This window comes from Halichoeres trimaculatus, unplaced genomic scaffold, assembly GCF_033239565.1.
Source record: "Halichoeres trimaculatus isolate MK-OKI-2021-1 unplaced genomic scaffold, fHalTri1.1 fHalTri1_scaffold_21, whole genome shotgun sequence".
Lineage (NCBI taxonomy): Eukaryota > Metazoa > Chordata > Actinopteri > Labriformes > Labridae > Halichoeres > Halichoeres trimaculatus.
The window spans coordinates 9561735-9584957 of NW_027437199.1; the positions used below are offsets into that span (position 1 = coordinate 9561735).

General features: G+C 40.3%; 3 protein-coding genes and 1 long non-coding RNA gene across 4 annotated transcripts; 3 read left to right on the forward strand and 1 right to left on the reverse strand.

The window, feature by feature from the left end:
- The first annotated feature begins 2481 nt into the window (after nt 1-2481).
- On the forward strand, nt 2482-5551 carry LOC141810731 (tetraspanin-7-like). The gene has a single exon (XM_074698518.1). It carries the CDS (start codon nt 2859-2861, stop codon nt 3942-3944), a length of 1086 nt encoding a protein of 361 aa, XP_074554619.1. The 5' UTR covers nt 2482-2858; the 3' UTR covers nt 3945-5551.
- A 2094-nt stretch (nt 5552-7645) lies between these two features.
- LOC141810569 (differentially expressed in FDCP 6 homolog) lies at nt 7646-16879 on the forward strand. Its single transcript, XM_074698250.1, has 12 exons — nt 7646-8150; nt 8807-8947; nt 10199-10381; nt 10980-11210; nt 11288-11434; nt 11561-11669; nt 13163-13392; nt 13475-13582; nt 13801-13967; nt 16061-16259; nt 16347-16437; nt 16566-16879. The coding sequence occupies exons 1-12, from the start codon at nt 8055-8057 to the stop codon at nt 16778-16780; spliced, it is 1917 nt and encodes a 638-aa protein (XP_074554351.1). The 5' UTR covers nt 7646-8054; the 3' UTR covers nt 16781-16879.
- Nucleotides 16880-17441: 562 nt separating this feature from the next.
- mcat (malonyl CoA:ACP acyltransferase (mitochondrial)) lies at nt 17442-19450 on the forward strand. Its single transcript, XM_074698445.1, has 5 exons — nt 17442-18025; nt 18116-18203; nt 18298-18515; nt 18759-18896; nt 19102-19450. Exons 1-5 carry the CDS (start codon nt 17630-17632, stop codon nt 19372-19374), a joined length of 1113 nt encoding a protein of 370 aa, XP_074554546.1. The 5' UTR covers nt 17442-17629; the 3' UTR covers nt 19375-19450.
- A 951-nt stretch (nt 19451-20401) lies between these two features.
- Nucleotides 20402-22648, reverse strand: LOC141810412 (uncharacterized). Its single transcript, XR_012600094.1, has 4 exons — nt 22614-22648; nt 22500-22528; nt 21337-21439; nt 20402-20521 (listed from the first exon to the last, which is right to left on the reverse strand). It is a non-coding gene; the product is annotated as an uncharacterized LOC141810412 (long non-coding RNA).
- Between the last annotated feature and the right edge of the window lie 575 nt (nt 22649-23223).

Below are 23223 nucleotides of genomic sequence, written 5' to 3' on the forward strand. Positions count from 1 at the left end.
CGGCTTTTAATCAGACCTCAGAACAAGCCTCTGAGGGGCTTTGAGGAGCTGGTGCATGGAAAGTTAGACAACAGTTACCTCTAGTGGAAATTTGGTGGAATTACACTTTCTTTTGTAGGCCACGGTTTAGTTGAATACATTTTTGACAGCTGAATGGAGAATTTGATATGTCACATATGAATTAATTTAAAAAAGAAAAGAAAAATGAAAAAGGACGTGGTACTAAGCTTCAAAATATACAAAACCACAGTCAACAGAGAGCTAACCGTCAGTTAGCAAGCAGGAATATGGAGATTGATACCTTTTTAGCTAGCAAACATGACCCTGTGAGCCATTGGCATGCACAGGCTTTTTAAAGGACAGAGGCAAACACGAAAAAAGGCACATACAGTACATTCCCGCCACTTTGGCACACATTTTTGCCTCACAACAAGAGGGTAGTTTGGTGTGTTTTGCCAACCAAAAGGTCACTTTAGCTCGTTTTTCAACAAGTGGAACAAAAAGGGGACACTGCCACTTACCACCACGGTGTTACGATATTGCTAGACGGGCAACAATGGACAGGTTGTGGTCTATGGTCACAGCAGTCAAGTCTGCGGGGGCTCCAGCAGAGGGCGCTGTCGTCACACACAAAACAGTCAGTCAACAGAAGCTGCCAGTATCACTGATTGTGTTAACGTAGTTAAAAATGCAAATAGCCTGACATTTTTGGCGAAGAGTGACAAAAGATTATTAATTATGGGAAGTGGAAGCATTAACACTGCTATATGCACGCTCAGTGGTACAGGGACATGATTTTAGAAACCAGTTACAGCTAAATTTATAAGTAACAACACCTGTGCTGTTCCTGACAGCCATGCCATGTGGTAATATCTGCAGAGGAAGAACTTAAAACATTATGTATCGTCCAAATTCATCTAATGAGTCAAAATAAGTCTGAAACACTTTGCTTTTGTCCAACAGAAAACATCAACAGGTATGTAACAAACTACCTCTGATAGAACTGTCAGTCTCTAGCACCAGTATCTGTAATGTACCCCTAGCCTGCTAAGCTAGGTAGCTACCTCTCTCAACTGAAATGGTTTAAATATGACAGAAATATTAGGCACAGCTGGATTAGTCAAAGTAGTGCTTAAACCTGCCTCATATAGGATGAAAAGTTGTTGTTAGCCTGAATAAAGCTGCCTGAAGAAGAGGGCTAAAGGTAGCTGCCAAAGCAAAAACACTAGCATACAGATTTAGCTTGGTTACAGGCCACATTCCTGTAAGATGTTACAACTTAAAACGTGGTCATATGTACTGAGGTTCTTTGTTTATGGTAAAATGTTTTTTTTTTTTTTCACTTGAAGAGAAAGGCAGTAGCAACTCAGACTAAGATTATGTCATGTGGTATCCAGCTAGCAGGGTGTCACGTTGGGCCTCCCTACCTGTGTCCTCTGGAAGCTTCCCCTGATGGCTTCATGCAACAGGCTGATCACAAGTAAGTGGTTTCTGTTTGTTCGAGTTTACACTAGGTACAATTTATCCTCAGTCAAGCGAAGTTGAGACGGAACCCCTGATCCCAAATTCACTTATATGCTCTTGGTTAAAATCAGTTTTATACTACACCCTTAGCTCTTCATAGTTTTGTCTTTGTTTAGGTAAGGTAACAAAAGGTAGGATAATCTTCTCTTTCCTAAAAAGCCAGTAGTTTCCTGAATATAGCATTACCTTTCATGGGGTGATCCTGCAGTTACAAAAATAGAGAGCTGGTTTCCCTGCATTGCTGCATTTTAATGGGCTGTGTCCGAGGTTTCTTTGATATCACATCCTGGGACTGTCAGGTGATGTATTTCCTTCATTTCTGTCTGGTGTGCTCATAAAACCTAGTCAGCTGGTTGTTATGGAGCAAAAATTAATTATAAACTCCATAAAAAAAGAGCCTCATTTCCTCCTTAGACCTTGTGGTAAAATCTTTCTTCCGTCACACTGCTTACAGGAGAGAAAGATGCGGAAATCATACATTGGACTATGTGGACAGTTTGAAAATAATGTGTTTTTAAAAAATCCTCTCAGCAACACAAGGAAGCAAAATGTGGAAGCTGATGCTTTAATCCAAACCATATCTTACCACCATCTTGCTGTCAATATATCACTGTTATGTCATAAAAAAACATTCATCTGAATGTGTTTCATAAACCTAGAAGCTTTAATGAGTTTTCACTGGGCAGAGTATAGAGTCATGTCTTTAATTGGAACTGACTTAATGACATCATTCTTAATTGAACACCAGCATTATATAAGGCCCTTAATTCTACAAAACAAATGTCATCCTCTGGCTTGTATTTTTGTCACTGCATCATACTGGAAAAACTTGGCAGAGCTCTCACTTTTCAAAAAGACAGGTGAAGTTATTCTTTATTCTACAAAGTGACTGTAGTGTAACTGAGAGATGTACTCCTCCACACCGAGAGAGGGTGTTCACGTACGGATATAGGGACCTTTCCACTGCAATCACCTCTTGTCTTGGCCAGAGAGTGAGGCAGTGAGTGAGCAGATGTATGGATGGGACTATCGAAGGAGGAATTTGATGAGCTATTGACCATGCAAGTGGAAAAGAAGCCCGTAATAAACAAATAAATCGGTTGGCAACAAGGGGGCTGTGAATGCAGATAACGGCACGACGCAACAGCCATCAGTGTGATTTACAGTCCAGTCGGCGCTGGTGGTCTCAGCGGCGGATTAATAACCAGTCATAAAGAAGAGAAGAGGGGGGCTGTGTTGCAGGAGGACGAGAGGGAAGGTACTGATAGAGGAAGGAAAAGAAAGGGGGAGTGTGTGGAAGAGAGTGGGGGCTACATAAAGCCAGAGCCGGGATCATGAGCTTCGCATTGCCGTACGGATCGCTGTCAGCCCGGCCGAGCCCCAGCAGACGGTCCTTGGACTGGGAACACGAGCGCCTAGCAGTGCGAAGGCTTTCCTCACCCAGGGGTCTTGATCTGCTCACTCCACCTCCTCCTCCTCGCCGGCCCTCAGCTATCCCCGGCTACCTGCTGCCACCGTACCAGGAGCAGGAGGAACAGCTCCACCAGCAGCAGCGACTTTCCTTGTCCATTGGCTCAGAGGCCTCCCTGGCTCCACCGGCACCTCCACCTGTGGGCACTGCCCCACCTTGTTGCCGCCCAGTGGGAGTCATGCACCTGCTGCGCCTGGGTCTTCTGGCCTTTAGCTGCCTCTTCTGGGCAGCCGGCTTAGCCATCTTCACCCTTGGAGTTTGGGCACAGATATCCTTGGCTGACTTCATGCTTCTGTCTGCCAATCGCTACCCAAATGCCCCTCTCATCCTCCTGTCCACCGGGGCGGCTGTCACCACCTGGGGGTTCCTGGGTTGCCTCGGTGTGGCTGCAAATCTACCCTGCGTCCTCAGGGCTTACGGGTTCTTTCAACTCGCAGCACTTGTTGCTGGTTTGGCAGCTGGACTCTCAGGTCTCTTCTACCGAGAAGACATTGCCGGGGGATTTCGCAGTGGTCTACAGCGAGCGGTGGCCGGCTACACTGAAGATGAAGGCCGTGCTGATGCATTAGACAGTCTGCAGAGAGCCCTGGAGTGTTGTGGAGCTGAAGGTTGGCGTGACTGGCTCACCTCGGACTGGGCTATCCAGCACATGAGCTTCTTGCCCACTGAGAACGGCAGCTCAGTGTCCTTACCAGACAGCTGCTGTGTGAAGCGCAAAGGCTGCAAGAACCGACCTCTTCTGCCTGATTACGTTGAAGAAGTAGAGGCTGCAGGAATCCATCCACACGGCTGCTTTCGTAAAGTCTTCAGCATGGTCAACGACAATGTCTTCCACATTGCTGCTACTGTGCTAGGATTGGCCTTTACCCAAATTGGAGGCATTGCTCTGGCTTGTCTGCTGGCCAACAAAATGGCACCAAGACAACGTCGGCGCGTGGTGGCACACTAGTGGTTAAGCTATATACATTAAGAGTTAAGTACTTGCAGATAATATGATTTGGAATTAACTTTGTTCTTAAAGAGTTACTAAGTTGCAAAGTTTGGTGTCTTATTTTTCTTGTCAGTTTTATGCATGGAAAGTGTACATTTACAGGCGTAAGAAGGATGTCAAGGCTTGGATGGGCATGACAGCTAGTTCTTTTAAAGATTAGATAAATTTGTACTAAAGAACTGTTTGACAAATACAAGGCTGAAACATGAGAGCTTTGAGTAAAACGTTTCAGACTTTTATTGAACAATTTGTCAGCAACTTTAATTAAAGAGTTTTAAAATCAGACTTCAAGCTAAGCTTAAGTTTGAAACTAAATTCTGAATGAAAATTATTTTCAGTTTATAGATTAATATACCAAAATTTAGAGACTAAACAATTTGATATCTATGGGGGCAATTTCAGACATCATATGATGATGAACAGGAATGTAACTGTTACAAATAATGCTCATCAACTTTGCAACTCTAGTTCTCTAACCTTGCCTGTCTTCTGCACAGTGTCCAGAATTGTTGATTGAGTTGAGCAGTTAAAGCTCCTGTGAGGGTTTTCTGATATCTTTTGACTTTGGCGCCCCCCTGTGGACAAACTGGAACCTGCCCTTCCGTACTGATTTTAACATACTTTTGTAATTTTTTTTTTTTTTTAATTGAATACTCAAAATACCAAAACTTAAATAATGACTGTTTGTTAAAAGTTAATTTAAATTTTGTTATCAACATCTACCCTCCTGCAGGAGCTTTAGGCTTTTAGTTTTAGGCTTCAAAATTACAAACTAGAAATACTTTATCTTGTCAGTTGTGTTCCCATTTGCTTTGGGAGCTTACAGAGAGGTCACAGTACTAATTTCAGATGTTTAAAAACACAGTGAAAATCCCCTTACAGGAGCTTTAAGTCTGTCTTCAAAAGTAAACTCTAAAAGTGGGCCCAGTCGGATCAGACGGCAAGACTGTGTATATATAAACAAGTGCAAGCAAGTACAATTCAACTTTTTTCTGATCTTTGATTATCCTTTGTTAAATAACTGTGTAAATATAATGCATGAGCCAATATGCTGCTATAAATAAAAAGAACTATAACCCATCAACACATGGAAAATGATCACTGAGACCCTTTTGAGTACCTCCTTCTGTAACCTCAACAATGTATGCACAGAAATGTTCACCAGCAGTTTTCCACTTCCCATGATTTAGTCTGCCTGTGTTCAGCAGATGTTCATATCTACATCACTGAGTCTTCCCATCACAAAGACTACTCCCTGCTATGATGGTGCTGTTAAAAAGAGCTTAATAATCTAATGCTGTATGTAGAACGTTTTGCTATTGATACACCTGGAAGGCTGTACAGTGTTCATTTGCGCTGTGTAGAGATGCTGTGAGATATTAACTGCTAAAATGATTTCTCCCAGGTGTCTTTGTGTTGCTTAAGTTTGTATATTCTGAAGCACAAGTTGTTTAAAATCAGTAAATGTGAAGGAAGAAAGATGCTAACATAGGCTGATAGACTGCAAGCATGAAATAACGAGTCTGGATAAAATGTGAATTTCATTCCCTCATCGTGAAACTGAAGCTGACTTAATAAAAAGCTCTGGGAAATAAGCAATTTGTTTGTTTTTGTTGGATATGGAGATGATTTTACTGTTATCTTATGTCAGAGTCCTGAATTTAAGCTAATGCTGATAGTCGATAAGCTAGCATGGCAACAAAGAGTAAAAGAAAACACCAAGCTTAGTTTCTTTACATGATAACTCTTCAATATTTTGGGAACTATTGTTTTTCAAGAGTTGTAGGTCAAATGTAATGCTGCCAGAGTAGGTGTTTGGTAAATTAAATGAGTTTATGCTTCACTTCATTTTGTAGTTATAGCATCATATTAGCCATAAAGAGATGCATTTTATTTACGCTTTAGCAAAATCACACTCTCTCTGAATGAACAGCTAATAGTACCAAAACTCACAGGAATTAACTTATAGTTTCTGAATTACAATCAAAGACATGAGATAATGCCATTGGCTAGTTGACAGCAGCTAGCAAACCTGCTCTATTTCTCATTTATGCATATCTTGATGCTTAGCTAAGCTAGCTTGCCTAAAATCTGGTGTACAGACATGGGACACCTCTTTATATCCAAAACAAGATCAATAAGTTATGTTTTCTGTAACCCTTCCTTTAATGAATTATTCTATTTTAAGATGATAGAATAATGATTGTGTTGAAAACTGAACAGATGACTCATTCAAAGCTACGTGCTTTTCCAGAAATTACATGTCACATTAAGTAATTTACTGTGTTTTCTGCCCATAACCATCAGTGCAAACAAGCCTGACGGAACTGTAAGATGGTTGTATACACTCATCTGTAATAAACAGAAAATCTTTGCTTTATTATTGGATATGATATTGATCAGACACAGGGAAATTGAATGTCAAGGTTGGCTGTCTTTGAATATTTCAAATACTGTAATGTAAAAACATGTTTGGATTCTGGTTTAAGTATAAAGCTTTCTTCTCTAAAGCAAAAATAAGAGCTGAACATTTCCCCAAACCTGACAGATGGAGTGTTCAAACCGTGTGCTGCATTTTAAAGACTGGTAGCAGCAGCTCTGGGTCTAAGTTTTATGATAAGGCCTGTGCTGGACGTCTGCCAGGGCGGTAAATCTTTGGCACTGGGATTGGTCGAGCCTCACTGGGACCTCTGGCCAAGTATTTCTAAGTTATAGCTACCTGAATGACATCTTATATCCACCACCTGAGACTACGGTGATTAAATCTGTCCTTGAGTGGAAGACGGCAGACACAGATATCACTTAGCTTAGCTTGATGGAGCACAGCAGCCTGTCATGGTATTGATTAGTTTATGGAGCAAAAAATCATCCTCGGCTCATATTGAATGATATGGAATGAAATATATTAGTCCTACTCTGGTGTGTATCAGTGTTAAAGATAGATAGGCTTTGGGGGCTTTGGCCTGTAAACAGCAACTACTACTTTCATGACCTTATTATTTTATTGATTAGCCTACATTGTGCTCCAGTGGATGCTTTCTGTCTGATTACACTGTCCTTGTTTAACCCATTTCGCCGGAGGTAGTTAAATCCCCAAAAGCTGTTTCAGTATGAGCAGTGGGAGATATAAAAGCAACACCTCAAGGGCGGAAAACCACCAGGGTCAAGTGACTCAGAATACCTGTGAAAACTATTTTTAGATGGGTGCTTTTATTGTGTAATATTATTGACTCAAACCTGCACTAATACTCACTACAAGGGGAACAAAACAGGGAACAACTGAAAACATTAGCTCTCTATGGTTCAAAAACACTTCCTCAATTTAAAGGGCAGATAGTTTTTTGGGGGGAAAAAAAAGGTAATTTCAAGTCACAACCTTGTAAGATAAAAAGAAAAGAAAGAATCACTTTGTTTAAAAATCACGGAATTAGCTCCATAAATCGACGAACCTCGATTAAAGGTTATGACAAATCCTTCAAAATAAGAGTTTGATAATTGGCAAAATAAAGGTTTTAATTAGTAAATAAATACGTTGTGTCCCTTTAATTGATCAGCTATTGTACTTCCTAATATAAACATGGCTTTAGGGTCTTTAGACTGATGGGTGTGTCTTTCAAGCCTCGCTGTACCTCTTGAATCTGATAGCAGATCCTCCTGTTTGGGTTTTGGCAAGCAGCGTTTAGAGGAATTTCACATCCCATTGTGTAAATGTGAAAAGCCTTGAGATAATTTCTGGAGATCTATTCCATAAGATTGGCTGTATTTTTTGTGGACAAGAATTTCCAGCGGACACGAGGAAAAATGTAAACCAGACTTTTTCACGTTGGTTTTGTTTGAGGAAACGCATCCAGGAGGAAAATATAGGCCTTTACCCCTTCTCTCCGCCTCTTTACGTCTGCCCTACATCTGTCTCCTTTTGGTCCCTTGTAGTCTGCACAGTAGCCTGTACTCTGCCCCACATTTTAATAAGCGATCCTCGCCACTGCCCGCTTGTCCGTTGCTGCGTAAGAGTCGACGCGCTGCGCTTGGAAATGTAGCTCTTTTTTTACGCACGATAAGGTTTCCAAAATGGACTTACGATCCGAACTTCTCAAGTCCATCTGGTACGCTTTCACATCGCTGGACGTGGAGAAGTGCGGAAAAGTGTCTAAGTCGCAGTTAAAGGTAAGCAGAGAAAGTGTTTTTATAGTGGGGGGATCAGGAAAGTGACTCAGACGGGCAGAAACTGATTCTAAAAGTGCTTCTTTTCTCTATTCAGTGTTATAATAGCTGAAAACAAACTCAAAACCATGTGGTGTTTTGGAATGCGGTGACATGCTTAATTGTGCCTTGAGAATCAACGTTATAATCACAGGAACTGTTCACACACAGACACCCTGTAATTCCATACATTTTAAATATAAGACTGCCTCTCTCAGACACGTAGCCAGGTCATTTAGGAGGTGAGAAAAGTCTCGTGCTAAAGCTCAAAGTCCAAAACTTTACTTTGTGGCCCAGTAACACATATAGTGACATAAGACTACCAGGATCCAAAATAACAGGCAAGATAGGAAGCAACAAACACATTATCCTGCTTTCCTCTCAGTGAGTGTTTCTTTCCAGTCATGTTGCCTCTTGTCCAGTTCATACATGCCTGACTGAGCTCCCACAGGAGAGAGAAGAATCCAGGGAAATAGCAGAAATCTGTCCTGACATGCTTTAAAGCCATCTGCTTGTGCAGGTGTTTGTGTGTGTGTGTGTGTAGATTTATGACAAAGTGTGGGGTGCAAAAAGGAATTGTTTATATATATTTACATTGATGTGTCCTTTTTGTTCTTCAGGTTCTTTCCCACAACCTGTACACAGTGCTGAACATCCCACATGACCCTGTGGCACTGGAGGAGCACTTCCAGGATGACGACGATGGGCCAGTGTCTAATCATGGCTACATGCCCTACCTCAACAAATATATATTGGACAAGGTACTGTGACTGACTGTCGCTCAGCTATTAGCATTTTAGAGAACCTTATTAAGATCTTTATAGTTGGCCAACAAATATGATTTTACATTTAAAACATAGATATGAATTTTGACAGGACTGATGTTTTGTGCTGTGTACAAACCTTTAATTATGAGTCACGAGTACAGTCATGGTCTCAAACATCTTCTTACAACTCCACTATAGTGCAAAATGAACCATTTGTCAAGTTAAACTTCTTATTAGCATAAGTAAATAAAAGAGAAGCTGTCTTGTTATGCGAGATGAATATGATCCTCCATTTGTCAACTTTTTAGCTTTATTTTTGGCCATTTCTCATCTAATTCTATTGCATTTTGCCACCTAATGAATACAAAAAACCTTGCATGTTACTTGTTTGTCCATTATGTGTTGCTGTAGAACAACAGCAGAACAAGATGGCAGCCTCCATGGATTTGAACCTACTCCTATTGTAGATACAAAACACTTATTCTAAGATGTCATTAAACAAGTTTTATATTCAAGTGATTGTATTGTAATTAAAAAGTACTTTTAAATACTTACATAATGCTACAATTTTGACAAGTCTGACAATTTAGAATTTGGACAGGGTGAGCAAAGCCAACTCAACAAAATGCTAATGGAAGCTAACATTTTTCACACAGTGTCAACAGGCAGTAGTGAAAATGTGACAGACTCCTTCACATGGATTTAACTAATGTTTTATGGGGTTTTGACCAATCAGAATCAAGTATCATGTGACACATGTTTCAAGTAAGTGGAGTGATTACAGGTGATAATATCAAGCTGAGGCAGTTGTATTTATCTGATTCTGAGCAAGCTGCTGTTAAAAAAACAAGTATTGCATATTATCCCGTGATGTAGTGCTAAATTGTTGTCCAGGAAACTATTCAAGAGCCAAAGAGTGATTTGTAAGTCAGTTAAAAACATACACTTTTCTACTGCTGTGAACAATCGAGAGAAAAAGAAGCGTATTCATCCACTGGTGAAAGTAGTGTTCAACAAATACATTGTTCTTTCAGTACGAAGGACATTTGACAACATTTATTTTAAGAAAAAGTATACATATTTCTGTAAGACAACTTTGATTACTCAGGTGTTGGGTATGAGAAGTCATACAGGACAGGGCTTGGTGGAGTGTTTTCACAGTAACATTCTGTCTGTTTCAGTCAGATTTTGATCAAGTGTCATGAAAAAAAATGCCATGAATGCGAGAATTTTCCTGTCTCTCAGGTCAAAGAAGGAATGTTCGACAAGGAGAAGTTTGACGACCTGTGCTGGATGATGACCCGGAAGAAGAACTTCAAGGGGGTACCAGAGGGGGCGCTGCTTTCTGAAAGAGACTGTTTCAAGCTTTTCTGCTTATTCAACCTCCTGTCTGAGGACCGCTACCCACTGGTGACGATACCAGAGGAGGTAAGAGATGTGGGAAACAGGAAACAAGGTGACAATTTAACTTCTGAGTTCTTTAAATGCGTGTGTGTGAGGACATTTACTCTTATGAACATAAAATACAAGAATTTTGATAACTAAAATGAAAATAACAGTCAGATTTTGAAAAAAAAAATCTTAATTTCTTCTCCGACATTCTTGGATCAAAAGAATAAATAATACAGCAATAAGCACAACGTTCTAATTTGATGCCTGCATTGATAAAAGAGACATGTTGTCGTCCTTATAGCCCGGATTTGTCCCACAAAATCCACATTTTTAACACTTTTTTCACAGCAGAGAAGAAGGCAAGTGCAAGTAAGTGAGTTAATGAGTCTCTTCCTTCCTGCACTTCCTCCATAATTCTTTTGGTTTCCTGACCATAGAGATAAAAATAAACTGCTTCGTGCTGTCAGTGGAGCAGAGTTCCTTCTCTTGTTAATGTGTTGCATGTTTCATACTGATATGTAAGTCATCACACCCAGTCTCAGAAACCAGAGTATAAATCTACTGATACTTTTTTAGTCAATATCCGTCTTTCTTTGGGATTTTTAACACTATTCGGTGTTTGAATCCTTTTCAGCTGGAGTATCTTCTCAAGAAAATCTTGACAGCGATGAGCCAGGAGTGGGATGAGAAGCCCTTGAAAGACATAATATCCCAGGATGCCACAGTGCGTGACGAGGGCATGTCTGTGTGGAGCTTCCTGGAGCACATGAGCGCAGGTCGGCTGCTGAGAGTCACCAGTGCTGAAGCCTTCAGTCTGAGTCTGGATGAGGTTTTTCTGGAGATGTATCACAACGTCCTGAAGAGGGTGAGTCTCTGTTCTCTCTTGTTAACTCCTGTAATGTTTTTTTTTTCTCTTGCCTTCAATTCTTCCCTTGTTTTCAGGGTTACATGTGGAAAAAGGGGCATGTACGGAGGAACTGGACCGAGCGTTGGTTTGTGCTGAAGCCTGCCTCCATGGCTTATTACGTCAGCGAGGACTTAAAAGACAAGAGAGGGGAGATCATACTGGATAAGAACTGTGTGGTAGAGGTTGGTGAGGAAATGAAATGTAAACACTGCATGTATCGTGAACAGTGCGTGTTGTAACCAGGCATCTTACAAACCTCTAATTATGAGGCTGAAACGTCTGAAACTTGTGTCGTCTCTTTGTTTTAGCCTATCCCTGACAGAGAGGGGAAACGCTGCATGTTCTGTGTGAAAACACACAATAAAACCTTTGAGATGAGCGCCTCAGACCAGAGACAGAAGGTGGAGTGGACTCAAGGTGTGTTGGTGTGTATAAATGTTCACATATAGTGCAGTGGTTTTTTTATATATTAAAGAAAAATAACTTCAGTCTTTGAGAGATGTTTTGATGAAAACTTTTAGGATTCATGTCTTTCTACTTTATGTGTCAAAAGTAAGATTTAAGTAGTGCTCTACTGTGAGAGCAGGGGCAATAATTTCACTCTATAAAAGTCTCAAACAAGAGCAGAGAGAAAATACGAGGGCATTTAATTCACTGAGACACTCCAGAAAACTTCAAACACACACAACTAATGACTAAAAGTTGAGTTTAGTCCTAATTGACTCAAGTTAGAAACTTGTTCAGAGGGAGCCCTAAAAGAAAGCCCTGAGGTTTATGTTACAAGTATGTTGTGTTACATTTAAGACTTTAGGAATCATACGCCTGAATTTAAGAAATGTATATTAATTTCATTACTAGGAAAGCACTCAGAGAGCGCAGACCTCAACCAAGCAGATTGTGATTCTCACGAAACACTTTAGTCTTACTTTAATGTTATACTCCCTTTCAGCAGACTGCCTGCTACAATTTGGTGTTAGATGCAGCTTTGTACGATAATTTGTTACCTAACAGTGTTGAAAATGATAATGACCCAGTACAAATTTCATATTCTGGATCTAAGTATCTAGAATATTGCCAGGATCTGGATCGTACTTTTACATTTGTCAGAAGTTATGGTGACCTTGTCTTGTATTGTTTTGCAAAGCAATCCGACCTTGCAGTTACAAACACATATGGTGAAAACAGCCCTACCTCACAATGTACAATGATACAGAATCCTTTAAACAAGTCCTGGATCCAGATGATGATCCAGATCACCTCCAAAATGCAATCAGTTCCGTCATATCTCATTTTTAAAATTTCCTGAAAATTTCACAAAGATCTGTTGTAGGTGAGTTAGTAACATCAGTGATACATCCCACAATGCAGCACTGTTAATAAAACTTGCTGTTTATCACCAAGGAAGGTCTCAACACAGTACATAACTGTGAAATGATACAGTAAAACTTTGTAGAATCCTGGTTAAAACAAAAAGTCCACAGTAATTTACTGCGCCCGTCTTAATTTTCCAGCAAAATTTAGAACCATAATATTAAACTGTGAACATAACAGATAACGCATACAAAGTGATAACACAGTAAAATTACATTGAAATGTCATAAAACTGGAATTAATACCAACAGATAGTCCTCACAGCATCTTTAAGATGGCTAAAAATTCATTATTCCTGAAGATTATAAAACAGGGTTTTGCTCACCCTGTCAGGATTCCAATGAACATATCCACCTGCTCACAATACCACAGCCCCTAATAACACAGCTAACATCAAGCATCTTGTGTCTACCTTATTAGAAATTTAAGTTCTTTTAGGTAATTATGAAGAGAAGAAGTCACACCAGATATTGAATTAACACTAGTGTGTGTTTATGTGTGCGTGTGTGTCTGTGTCTGTGTGTGTGTGACCTCCCCAGCTATTCAAACTGCGCTCCGTCTCCAGAGTGAAGGCAAAACCTCCCTCCACCAAGAGCTCAAACTCAAGAGGCGGGTCCACAGAGAACACAGCCAACGGGAGCGAATCAGGAGCTCCCGGAGCAGCTGCAGCAGCCGCAGCAGCCAATCAGATGACTTGAATATCCAAGAGCTGGAGAAGATGGAGAAGGACAAGGATAGACAGGATCTAGAGATTGAAAGCATCATACAGGTGAGAGGAACTCAGTGAGGGGATGATGAAAGTGAAATCAAGTGAAGGGAAGTTTTCATGTTGGGTGGTTCACGTCTTGCAGCACGCACGTGAACTGGAAACCAGGAGAAGGGAGGCTGAAGAAAGAGAGAGGAGGAAACAGAAAGAGGTGCAGATGGAGTTGGAAAGACAGCTGAAAGAAGCCGAGACGGTAAGACAAAGCTTTCCTGATTATTTACAGCTCCTGGAAGCAGATTCAGTGTCCAAACGAGAGAGGCTAATCTCTGAACACAGCACAAAACACTGGCCTTTTAAAACTCAACCTTTACAGAGTTTTTATGGTGGAGAAATGGTTCCTGGAAAAGGTGATTCAGGCATAGGTCAGTTCTTTCCACCCTAAATCATGTGTGTATGTGTGTGTTCATCCAGTTGAGAGACAGTATGCAGGCTGAGATGCAGGAGAAGGACAGAGAAGCCGAGCTGCAGAAGAAGAGGATCCACGAGTTGGAGCTGACGCAGCGGAAACTGGAAGCTGCTCTCCACATGGAGATCCAGGCTCGACTGGAGGAGGAGAGAGCCAGGCAGGAGCTGGAGAGGTAATACACACACAGACTATAAACCACATGTTTACAGTCTTGACACTGAGGTCACTTTTTTTTAGATTTTATTTGGAATAACATAAACTTACTGTCCAAGGTACAGTCATGATGACTTTTCATGTCATCCATCTTTTCAGTTTTCTTCGATACTATAAAAGAAACAAAAAATGTTTCAATGTTTAGAGGCATTAGAGGGAACTTTGATTTTCCACTTTCTATCACTCCCTAAACTTAGTTTCTTTAAGACTTAACCTCTTAAGACCCAACGTCCACATATGTGGATACTAAATTTCTGCCTCTCAGACCTATGATAGTTCTTTTTTTTATTTTGACCTTTTAGCCACGTTTAGGGACACTGCCCATATCACCTTTTGGTGAAATCCCAACATTACACCCATTGTAGTTAAAAAAAAACTAACATATTTAAGTAAAATAACACTACTAACAAAAAACTAATAGAGAACTTATAACATAAATAATCAAACTTCCCATACAAAGACCAAATTTTGCTATTATACTTATTAGATCTTACTTATCCCAAATAGCAAGGTTGATTAAAAATTTCACACCAGACAAAAGTTCAGGTCTTGAGAGGTTAAAGAGAAGGTAATGCAGAAGGTAATCCAACAGCACCAAGAACACTTGTTGCTGTTGGTTTTATTATTGTCTTGCTTGCGGATGAAGCCCTGTGTTCTGGAAAAGTGTTTGTTTTTTCCACTTTCACCCCTTAAGTTTTAGAGTAAATCAACCAAAAATTGTACACTTTAAGACAGCTCTTGGAAATGATTTGCTTGCAATGAGCTACAGCTCCTCCAGCAGCTACCAAAACCAAATGGTTGGATGTCTGATCAGGTGCAGTTAAATATGCAACAGTCAAACCAAATGCTTTCCCCGGGGTTGAGCTTGGTATCCTTAAGGTTGCAAAATGAAAACTCAAAATTAACATGTCTTTGTGTTGTTGTGTTTTTTTTTTTAAATCAAAACAAAGCAAAAATTAAAAGAATGGTTTTTGGAGGTGGGTTGGGCTGCACACCTGTGTGGTGGGTGGTCCAGGTTCCATCCTGAGCCCCTTTCCTCCATGTTGTTCCTTCACTCTGTATCAGTTTCCAGCACTTTTCATTGTCCTGTCCTTTAAGAGTGAAAGTGTAAAAGCCCAAAAAATAAAACTTTTCAAAGAAATTAGTGCTTAGCTGATTTTGATTGAGGGTTGCTGGTGTGGTCTTGTGGTTTGGTCTTGTGCCCAATTCGGTTATAGCCTTCAAGCAGTCTTTGATCTCTGTCCACTATCTAGTCTCCCCAAAATTAAGGGACAAAAAGTCAAACAATATATAATTTAGAACAAAACAACAACAAAACTCTTTTCATTAAAGCTCCAGTGAGGAACTTCTGATCTATGCTGCTTTTGGAGCCTTTTGTGAACAAAGCAGTATTTCAGCAACGGTTCCAGGTTTTGATCATTTTAGCAGTCAGTTAACAGTGGTTGTTGTTGATCATGCTTTTGGGCAAAGAGGCTCCAGTGTTATTTAATGTTTTTTTATTACCAGTCAGAAACTCCTCACAGTGCCCCTTAAGTTTGTTGGAACAGCATTTCCCATAATGATGTCAAATGATCTGGTTTACAAAAAGATTATTTTTTAACCTTTTTTTCACATTTTGGAGAAACTTAAATTATATACAATATTAGTTCTGCATAACCATTTTTTTTTTACTTTTTTTAAATGTAGAAAGAAATATAATGGACTACTTTTTACTACTTTGATACTTATGAAAACATTTTGACATAGGATGATCTTCTGACTTGACGCTGATTTTCTCTATGGTTTCTTAGCAGATTCATAAACATCTACTTGTAATTGTTTGATACAAAACTTCACTACAAAAGCGCAAGTTGAAGCTTATCTAAATCTTTTGGAGCAAATTTCTGCAACTGGATGCTTCCTTGGTTGGGATATCTGAGTTGCTTGAGATACTTCTAACTCTAACATTTATTTCCAGGTATTTACAAGGTGGCTGTAAAAATGGTTAAACTATGATTACAAGTTCTTTACTTTGAGTCAGCTCTTTCTTCTCCTCTTTTTTCTCCTCTCCAGGGCATTGCAGGTGGAAGAGGAGAAGCGCAAGCAGTTCAAGCTCCTCCAGGAGCAGCAGAGATCGCTGAAGAGCCTCAGCACCATACAGGAGGCTCCAGATGGCTGCACAGATGAGGACACCCCCTCAGCTCTTCACTCTGCCTCTCAGGAGCTGCAGGACCTGCGGGCATCACGCCAGAGGAGCCACCAGCGCCTGGAGGTAAGTCAGAGACTGTGAGCGTATAAGTACTTTAAATGTTCTCTGAAACCCCTCCTGATAAACCAACTGTGATTTTTATTTTTCTAGGAAGTACAAGAGAGGCTGAGGAACGCGAGTCAGCATGTGCGACACTGGAACGTCCAGCTGAACCGCCTGATGAAACCCCTCTCTCCTGGAGGTGCAGTGTTCTCTGAATCTAGCTTTTCTGGGTCTTAAAGGGACAGAGCAAGACACTGAACCCCAGATTTCTCCCTCCCTTGGTCAGACGTGTGTGATGACATTTGTTTGTTTTTGTTTTTGTTGTAGAACGTCTGGAGCACCGCCTATCATCAAAACACATGTGTCCCAAAAAGGAGGGCGCGCTGGCGAGTAATGAATTCATCTCGAAGTACAAGATAAGACCCGATCCAAACCTGCAAATACCTGAAGGTAACGAGGAGCAGCTGGAGGAGCAGTTGGAGGCTGTCAACCTGTCAGATGGATTGGACGACACGCTGGGAAAAGCCAACGGACGAATGTGATCTCCAGGGGATCAATCTTTGGAATCTACAAGTCCAGACCTTACAAAACAATATTTCTATTGGTTTGAAGCAGAGTGACAAGTGCTCTTTGTATTTATATGTTGAAATAAACACGGTGATGAAGAGTTTGGTGAAAAAAACTCATCTGGTAATTTCAACTGAGATTTACAATTTTGTACAATAAAAGTTTTATTGATTAATGGTAATTTTTTTTGGTGTCATCTATCTTAACTGTTCACGGGTGTTTCAAATTACATTTTCACTCTTCTACACTTTACTTTCATGGGGTTCTTTGACCATTTAAAGATTTCAAAACCAAATATACATATTTGGAAGTAATAAGTGAACCAAAAACAATGCAGGAATCAGTATTCTGGTTTTAAATTTTCAGAAAAAAATATGTGCAGAACTTTTATTTAAGGAAAAGGAGCAAAATATGACTAATTGTTGTATGAAGAAATAAAAACTGAAAAAAAAAAACCTATAAAAATTTTTTAACATCGTATGTAATGTTTATCATATAAAATATATGTTTTTAGAAAAAAAAATACTTCAAAAATAAAATATTACAGTAGTAATTTAGTAAAACTGTTTTTGTTGTATAATTTTAACGATTAAAAATGAAATATCACATCCTGTAAGTGACGTAGCACGTAAGACGTCATACTGACCAGGAAGAAGAAGTAATCATCACAAACAAGATGGCTGCGCCCGTAACTGTGTCATGCAGACAGTAGAGGAGCTTTTTATCAGGGATAAAATCCAGTTTCTGTCGGTGGATGATCATTTTCCGGGTGGATAATGGGTCTGTTTTGAATCCTGGAAACAAAACTACAATAGTGGTTCGCCATGTTGGCAGCAGCAGCCTCTAGATGGAAGGTCAGGTCCTCTTTGGTCTTTCTGGGCAGGAGACTTTTGACCACCCAGGATGAAACCCACCTCTCTCTCCCGGACAGCGAGCCGGAGCCCTCCAAGAATCTGAGACCCAGGAAGGACCCCAGCAGCTGCTCCGTGTTCCTCTTCCCCGGCCAGGGTAGCCAATTTGTGGGCATGGGGAGAGGACTCTTGAAATATCCGAATGTCAAAGAGATGTTCACGGTGGCTCAGAAAATCTTGGGGTACGATCTGCTGGGTCTGTGCCTGGATGGACCCGAGGAGGAGCTGATGAAGACGGTTCACTGTCAGCCGGCTGTGTTCGTCACCTCTCTGGCTGCGGTGGAGAGGCTCAACCACGTTAACCCAAAGGTACCTGCGTGAGTTATTGAGCACAAAACCTCTGATTAAAACCCACCCTTACCTTCTCCCGGGTTCATGTTTCCACTCTTCCATTCACAGGCCGTTGAAACATGTGTCGGTGCTGCAGGTTTCAGCGTTGGAGAATTTGCTGCCCTCGTTTTTTCTGGCGCGATGGACTTTTCAGAAGGTAAACAAACATGTTTTATTAACTTCTACATTACCATGACTTTCCTCTGTTAAAGCCAAGATGCCACACACACACACATCCCTCTTTTCCACAGCTCTGTATGCAGTTAAAGTTCGAGCAGAAGCCATGCAGAAAGCTTCAGAGCTGGTTCCTAGTGGGATGCTGTCAGTCATCGGGAGACCCCAGGCTCAGTATAAGTACGCCTGTCTGCAAGCTAAAGAGCACTGCAAGAGCCTAGGGATGGAGGAGCCGGTGTGCTCTGTGGCTAACTATCTGTTTCCTGATGGCAGAGTCTTTGCAGGACACCAGCAGGTATGACACTGCAAATGTACAGGTATATCTCAATAAAATCCAAAGTTGATAAAATAACAGTCATATTACTGTATATGAGTTTCTGAACTAATCAACTTTTCCACAATACTCTAACATATTGAGATGTACTTGTGTATTCCACATACACGCATGATTAACATTCTCTACAAAATGCAGGTAGACATGCTAAAATTGTGATAAAGCTGCTCTAGACTTATCTGTTTCACTCGGTTGTCCTCTCAGGCGTTAGATTTCCTTCAGCAAAACTCGAGACGCCTCCACTTTGTGAGGACCAAGCCCCTCCCTGTCAGCGGGGCGTTTCACACCGAGCTGATGCAGTCAGCTACTGAGCCTCTCCGAGAGGTGCTGAAACAGGTGCAGGTGAGTCAGATCTTACTTTTCTTGACTTGTTATTTATTGTAAGTAATATTACAAACTGAAAAAACAGGCAATAATAAGAGTTGCTGTTGCAGTGTGAAAAAAAATCGCTCTTTGATAGTTTCTAACCTCATGCAAAGTCTTTTATCCAGTTTCTTCTCAAAGGAAAGAGTTGAAAATTAAGTCTTTCTTCTGTAACCATGTTCAGATCCGTCGTCCTGAAATTAACGTCTACTCCAACGTTGATGGCAAACGCTACATGAACGAGAGCCACGTGCGCAGGCAGCTGGTGAAGCAGCTGGTGTCTCCGGTGAAGTGGGAGCAAACCCTGCACGAAATCTTTGAGCGGGCGCAGGGGACCAAGTTCCCTCACACCTACGAAGTCGGCCCGGGGCGACAGCTCGGTGCCACGCTGCAGAAGTGTAACAGGAAGGCCTATACGTTCTACACAGCTGTGGAAGTCACTGGTCACGAAGAGTGAGGTGTTCACTCTGTGATGATCTGTCAGCTCCTGTGGTTGCTTCTTAAGGTCCTTTTGTGTAAATAAACGTTTATTTTTATACATGAGACGACATCATTTCTTCATTAAAAGGTTTATTTGCATCACATGAAAAAGCATTTTCAAATCCGAAAACAGAAAGTCCAGCTCCCTTTTTAGTTATCAAACCAGGTCACATTTCATTTGTATAAAAATGTTGCCTCTTAAACCAGTAAGAAACTAATCTGCATACAAAAGACTGCAAACCAGCAACAGTCCGGTCATAAGAAACAGGCTTTTAAACATTAATACAACCGTGAACCAATATGTCACTGCTACAATAAGCTGGCCAACTCCTCAGGCAACACTGTAACACCAATTGCAAACATTTTAACGCCACAAATTTAGAACAATTTACTCCTGTTTCCAGTTAAATTCAATACCACTTTTAAAGATAGCAAAAAAAGAGAAGTCAAAGTAAACAGCAGGAATTAATCAGTAGAAATAATCAGTTGCAAACATTTTGTAAAAGGACCCTCTCATGGCCCTCTCCACTCCACACACAGTGCACCCAGAATGGTCACTGCAGCCACCAGTGCTGCTGTCACCAGTGCTCCTCTGGTCCAGCCAGTGCAGGTTACTGGTTTCAGACTGGAGACCTGCGACATCAACAAACAGGATTTGTTGAAAGTGTTTGTGGTTTGTGCTATTATTCCAGTTTATTCACTGATTTCTCCTCTGCACCTCTACAAAACCTCAATAACACAACAGAAAAGCAAATATTACCCATGCATCTGCTCTGAGGATGCCCTGCCCAGGCATTGAGCTCTCTATCCAGGCCTTCACAGCTGCAGACAGACCCTGGAAGCCTAGAATCTGGCTGTGGATATCCCTAAAAAAGAGCAACACAAGTTTTACAATGAGCCAAATAAAGACAGTAGAGATAAGCAGAGTAATATGAAGAAAAAGCATGTCAGTGGTTTTTTTTTTTTTGTACCGATAGATGGTCCTGGTCAGCGCCTGAACAGGTCTCAGCATGTGCAGAGGAGCTAGTGGCCAGTTTGGGTTTCTGCTGGCCCACTCCTGGTCCAGCTGGTCTCCAATTAAGGCCAACTGGTGGCCTACGACTCGTGCAGCTCTGTCGTTAATCCTGATATGACAAAAACAGAGCATTCTAACATAGATATCAGTAACGGACATTATTTCCCAGTACTCTGGTTTTCTGATTGTGTAAATACTGTTTTTAATGGATATATAAGTGTTATGCTGGGAGTGATTTATTTCCCGTACCACAAGCGCCCTCTGCTGGGCAAAATTGAATAGTTTAGTTGCCCTGTAATAAAAGCAAGTAAATTATTCTACACTGTTTTTTTGGTTTGTTTGTTTTGTTTTTTGTTTTTTTCTTTATGAAAACACTAGTAATCCTCGAGAGAACCTATATCATAATAAACAAACACAAACATTGAACATAAGTTAAAGTGACTGCATAGCACTTTTCTAGCAAGACCACAGCTACAATATTCATCTGTGTGGTATGGCAGAGCTATATCACAGTTAGAAAAATTATTGCTTTCTTAATTTTAATGTATTATTTGTCTTATTACTGCTTGAAAATTGGTTACAAAAGACCTGATATTTTTCTGTTACTATCCAAATTAACAATGTGTAGTGTCTCTGCCTGGTTCATTGCTAACGGTAAAATGGACAGGACAACGTATCATTGCATATCCACTTTTCTGCCCAAATGTGGCCACTTATGGATCAAGAAAAAGCAACATGGTGCTTGCAGTTTCTCTCTACAGTCAATTCCCCTCACCAAATGATTCAAGCCTCTTGTTTATTTGTTTTTTTTTGTTTGTTTGTTTGTTTGTTTTTAAGGGGAGAAGGAGTGACAGGAACTACTTCCTGGTACACAGTGTTTTGATGATGAACTTATGACACAGCATTAAAGGCCTTGAACTGTACCTGAAGTTCACACTGAACGCAGAGCTGGTCCCCGCCTCACCAGGTCCAGCCTGGAGGGAGACCGCACGACACAGCTGTCTTGTTTGTTCCACCATCTTGTTTACTGAAAAGAGAGCCAATATTATGCAAATCACTCATACTATCACACCTGAGAGAACACAGCTTTTTTAAATATGCAGAACTTATCCCATAACAGCCTTGAGGTTTGTGACTGTTTATAGGTCGTCTTTGTTGACCTCCTAACGTCTATAAATGTGCTGTGTAAATATGAGATCATGTGACCAGGATAGGTAGCGGCTGTTACCGGGGAGAACGTTCAAGTAGATAAAACAGGCTCTCCCAGGTAAGAAGAGATGACATCATCTGTTGGATTAAGTCCAACAATAGTAGCAAACACACTACTGTACGTCCCACCAAGAATGTTACCCCTCAGACCTAAACACATGACCATGTTTAGGAACAGTTTGTGCAAAACAGTGTACATATTATCTACCTGCATGACTGGATTTATGACTGGTTATTTTCAGTTTCATGCGAACAAACAGGTTCGTTGAATGCACCTGTCTCCAGACAGTTCCTGTTGTACCTGAGCTCATGTGCTATCATGCAAATGCTCTATTTCCATAACTCAAATCATCCAAACTGCCTAACAAAAGAAGTAAACATCATTCCCTCTTCGAACTTAGCTCTAACAATTTGTTTCTGAACAAATTCCCAGTAATTTTAATATTGAACAGGTGTAATTTCAAAGATTAATCTTTCAAGTATTTGTGCTAATTTGATGAGAATTTTCAAAATACAGCTTTTAATGCAAGAACTTTGATTTTTATAAACATTAGTTACACAATTATATGCTTAGGTTTACTTTTAGAGTATTAGTCATGTTAAAACTCTAAATCTTCAGCCATATTGTCATAATAAAAGATGAAGTCATTCCTCTCACTCAAAGCAAACAAAGGTCGTTTTGAAGATCACATATTGTTTTACATTGAGCCTCTGGATATGATATATCATTAACAACGCCTCAATGTATTTTTGGATTATTCAAAACACTTGTATTCTTTTGTTGTTTTTCTATGTAACATATTTAACAGATATAAATGCTGAAGCCCTGACGGATAGAACAGGTGCATAAACATTCAAAAGAGAAAGTAATAGCTCACCTTGTTTTAAGATTAATTCGGACGCCGCCCTGTAATAGAAATAAAGGCAACATGATTTAAATGCTTTTGAAATTTAAAATCATGAAAAATTTGGACGGTTTTTCCTGTACTTACAGCAGCGTCCTTTAATCCTGGTGCTCTCAGGTAACTGCCACAGACAAGATTGGACACGCCTTTACCTGCTGCTTCCAAGGGTTGACCACTAGGAGGCGGAAACAGCCATACTCTGTCAGTTTTTAACATTTTTTTTTTTTTTTTTTTTTTTAAGCTGTGATTTAAATATAAGACTACCTTAAAGCAAACAGTTTTAGTTTCACTAAACTTTTGTTTATTTTTTTATTTATTTTTTTCTATCTTTCTGAGGGTTCATGATTTTTTTCCCTTTATTTTTCACTGTTAATTATATTTTCAAAACACTTACAGCAGTTTCTTATTCTGTGGGGGGGGGGGGGGGGGGGGGGGGCAACTTTTTGGTCGTATTCTAAATATCATACTCACGTACAGTAATAGTATTGATTTATGTACAAAAAAATACGAGACAACCATAACGCAAACCTTTTGTAGTATGGTTATGGTTTCAATGAACTGAGTTTTGGGTGCCCTATTTATGAACTAGAATTGTCTTTAATTGACTGTCTTCTATTGACAGGTTTGTTTGTTTTTTTCTTATGGATAACATATTCAATTTAGGTGTTTGTTATGTAGATATGTATTCTATGTACAG

Excerpts from the sequence above, each read along its gene's own strand:
- LOC141810569 (XM_074698250.1), top strand. The coding sequence starts at position 8,055 with ATGGACTTACGATCCGAACTTCTCAAGTCCATCTGGTACGCTTTCACA. Across the intron at positions 11,670-13,162 it reads GAAGGTGGAGTGGACTCAAG|CTATTCAAACTGCGCTCCGT; the intron begins GTGTGTTGGTGT and ends TGACCTCCCCAG. Across the intron at positions 13,583-13,800 it reads AGCTGAAAGAAGCCGAGACG|TTGAGAGACAGTATGCAGGC; the intron begins GTAAGACAAAGC and ends GTGTTCATCCAG.
- LOC141810731 (XM_074698518.1), top strand. The coding sequence starts at position 2,859 with ATGAGCTTCGCATTGCCGTACGGATCGCTGTCAGCCCGGCCGAGCCCC.
- mcat (XM_074698445.1), top strand. The coding sequence starts at position 17,630 with ATGTTGGCAGCAGCAGCCTCTAGATGGAAGGTCAGGTCCTCTTTGGTC. Across the intron at positions 18,204-18,297 it reads CGCGATGGACTTTTCAGAAG|CTCTGTATGCAGTTAAAGTT; the intron begins GTAAACAAACAT and ends TCTTTTCCACAG. Across the intron at positions 18,516-18,758 it reads TCTTTGCAGGACACCAGCAG|GCGTTAGATTTCCTTCAGCA; the intron begins GTATGACACTGC and ends TTGTCCTCTCAG.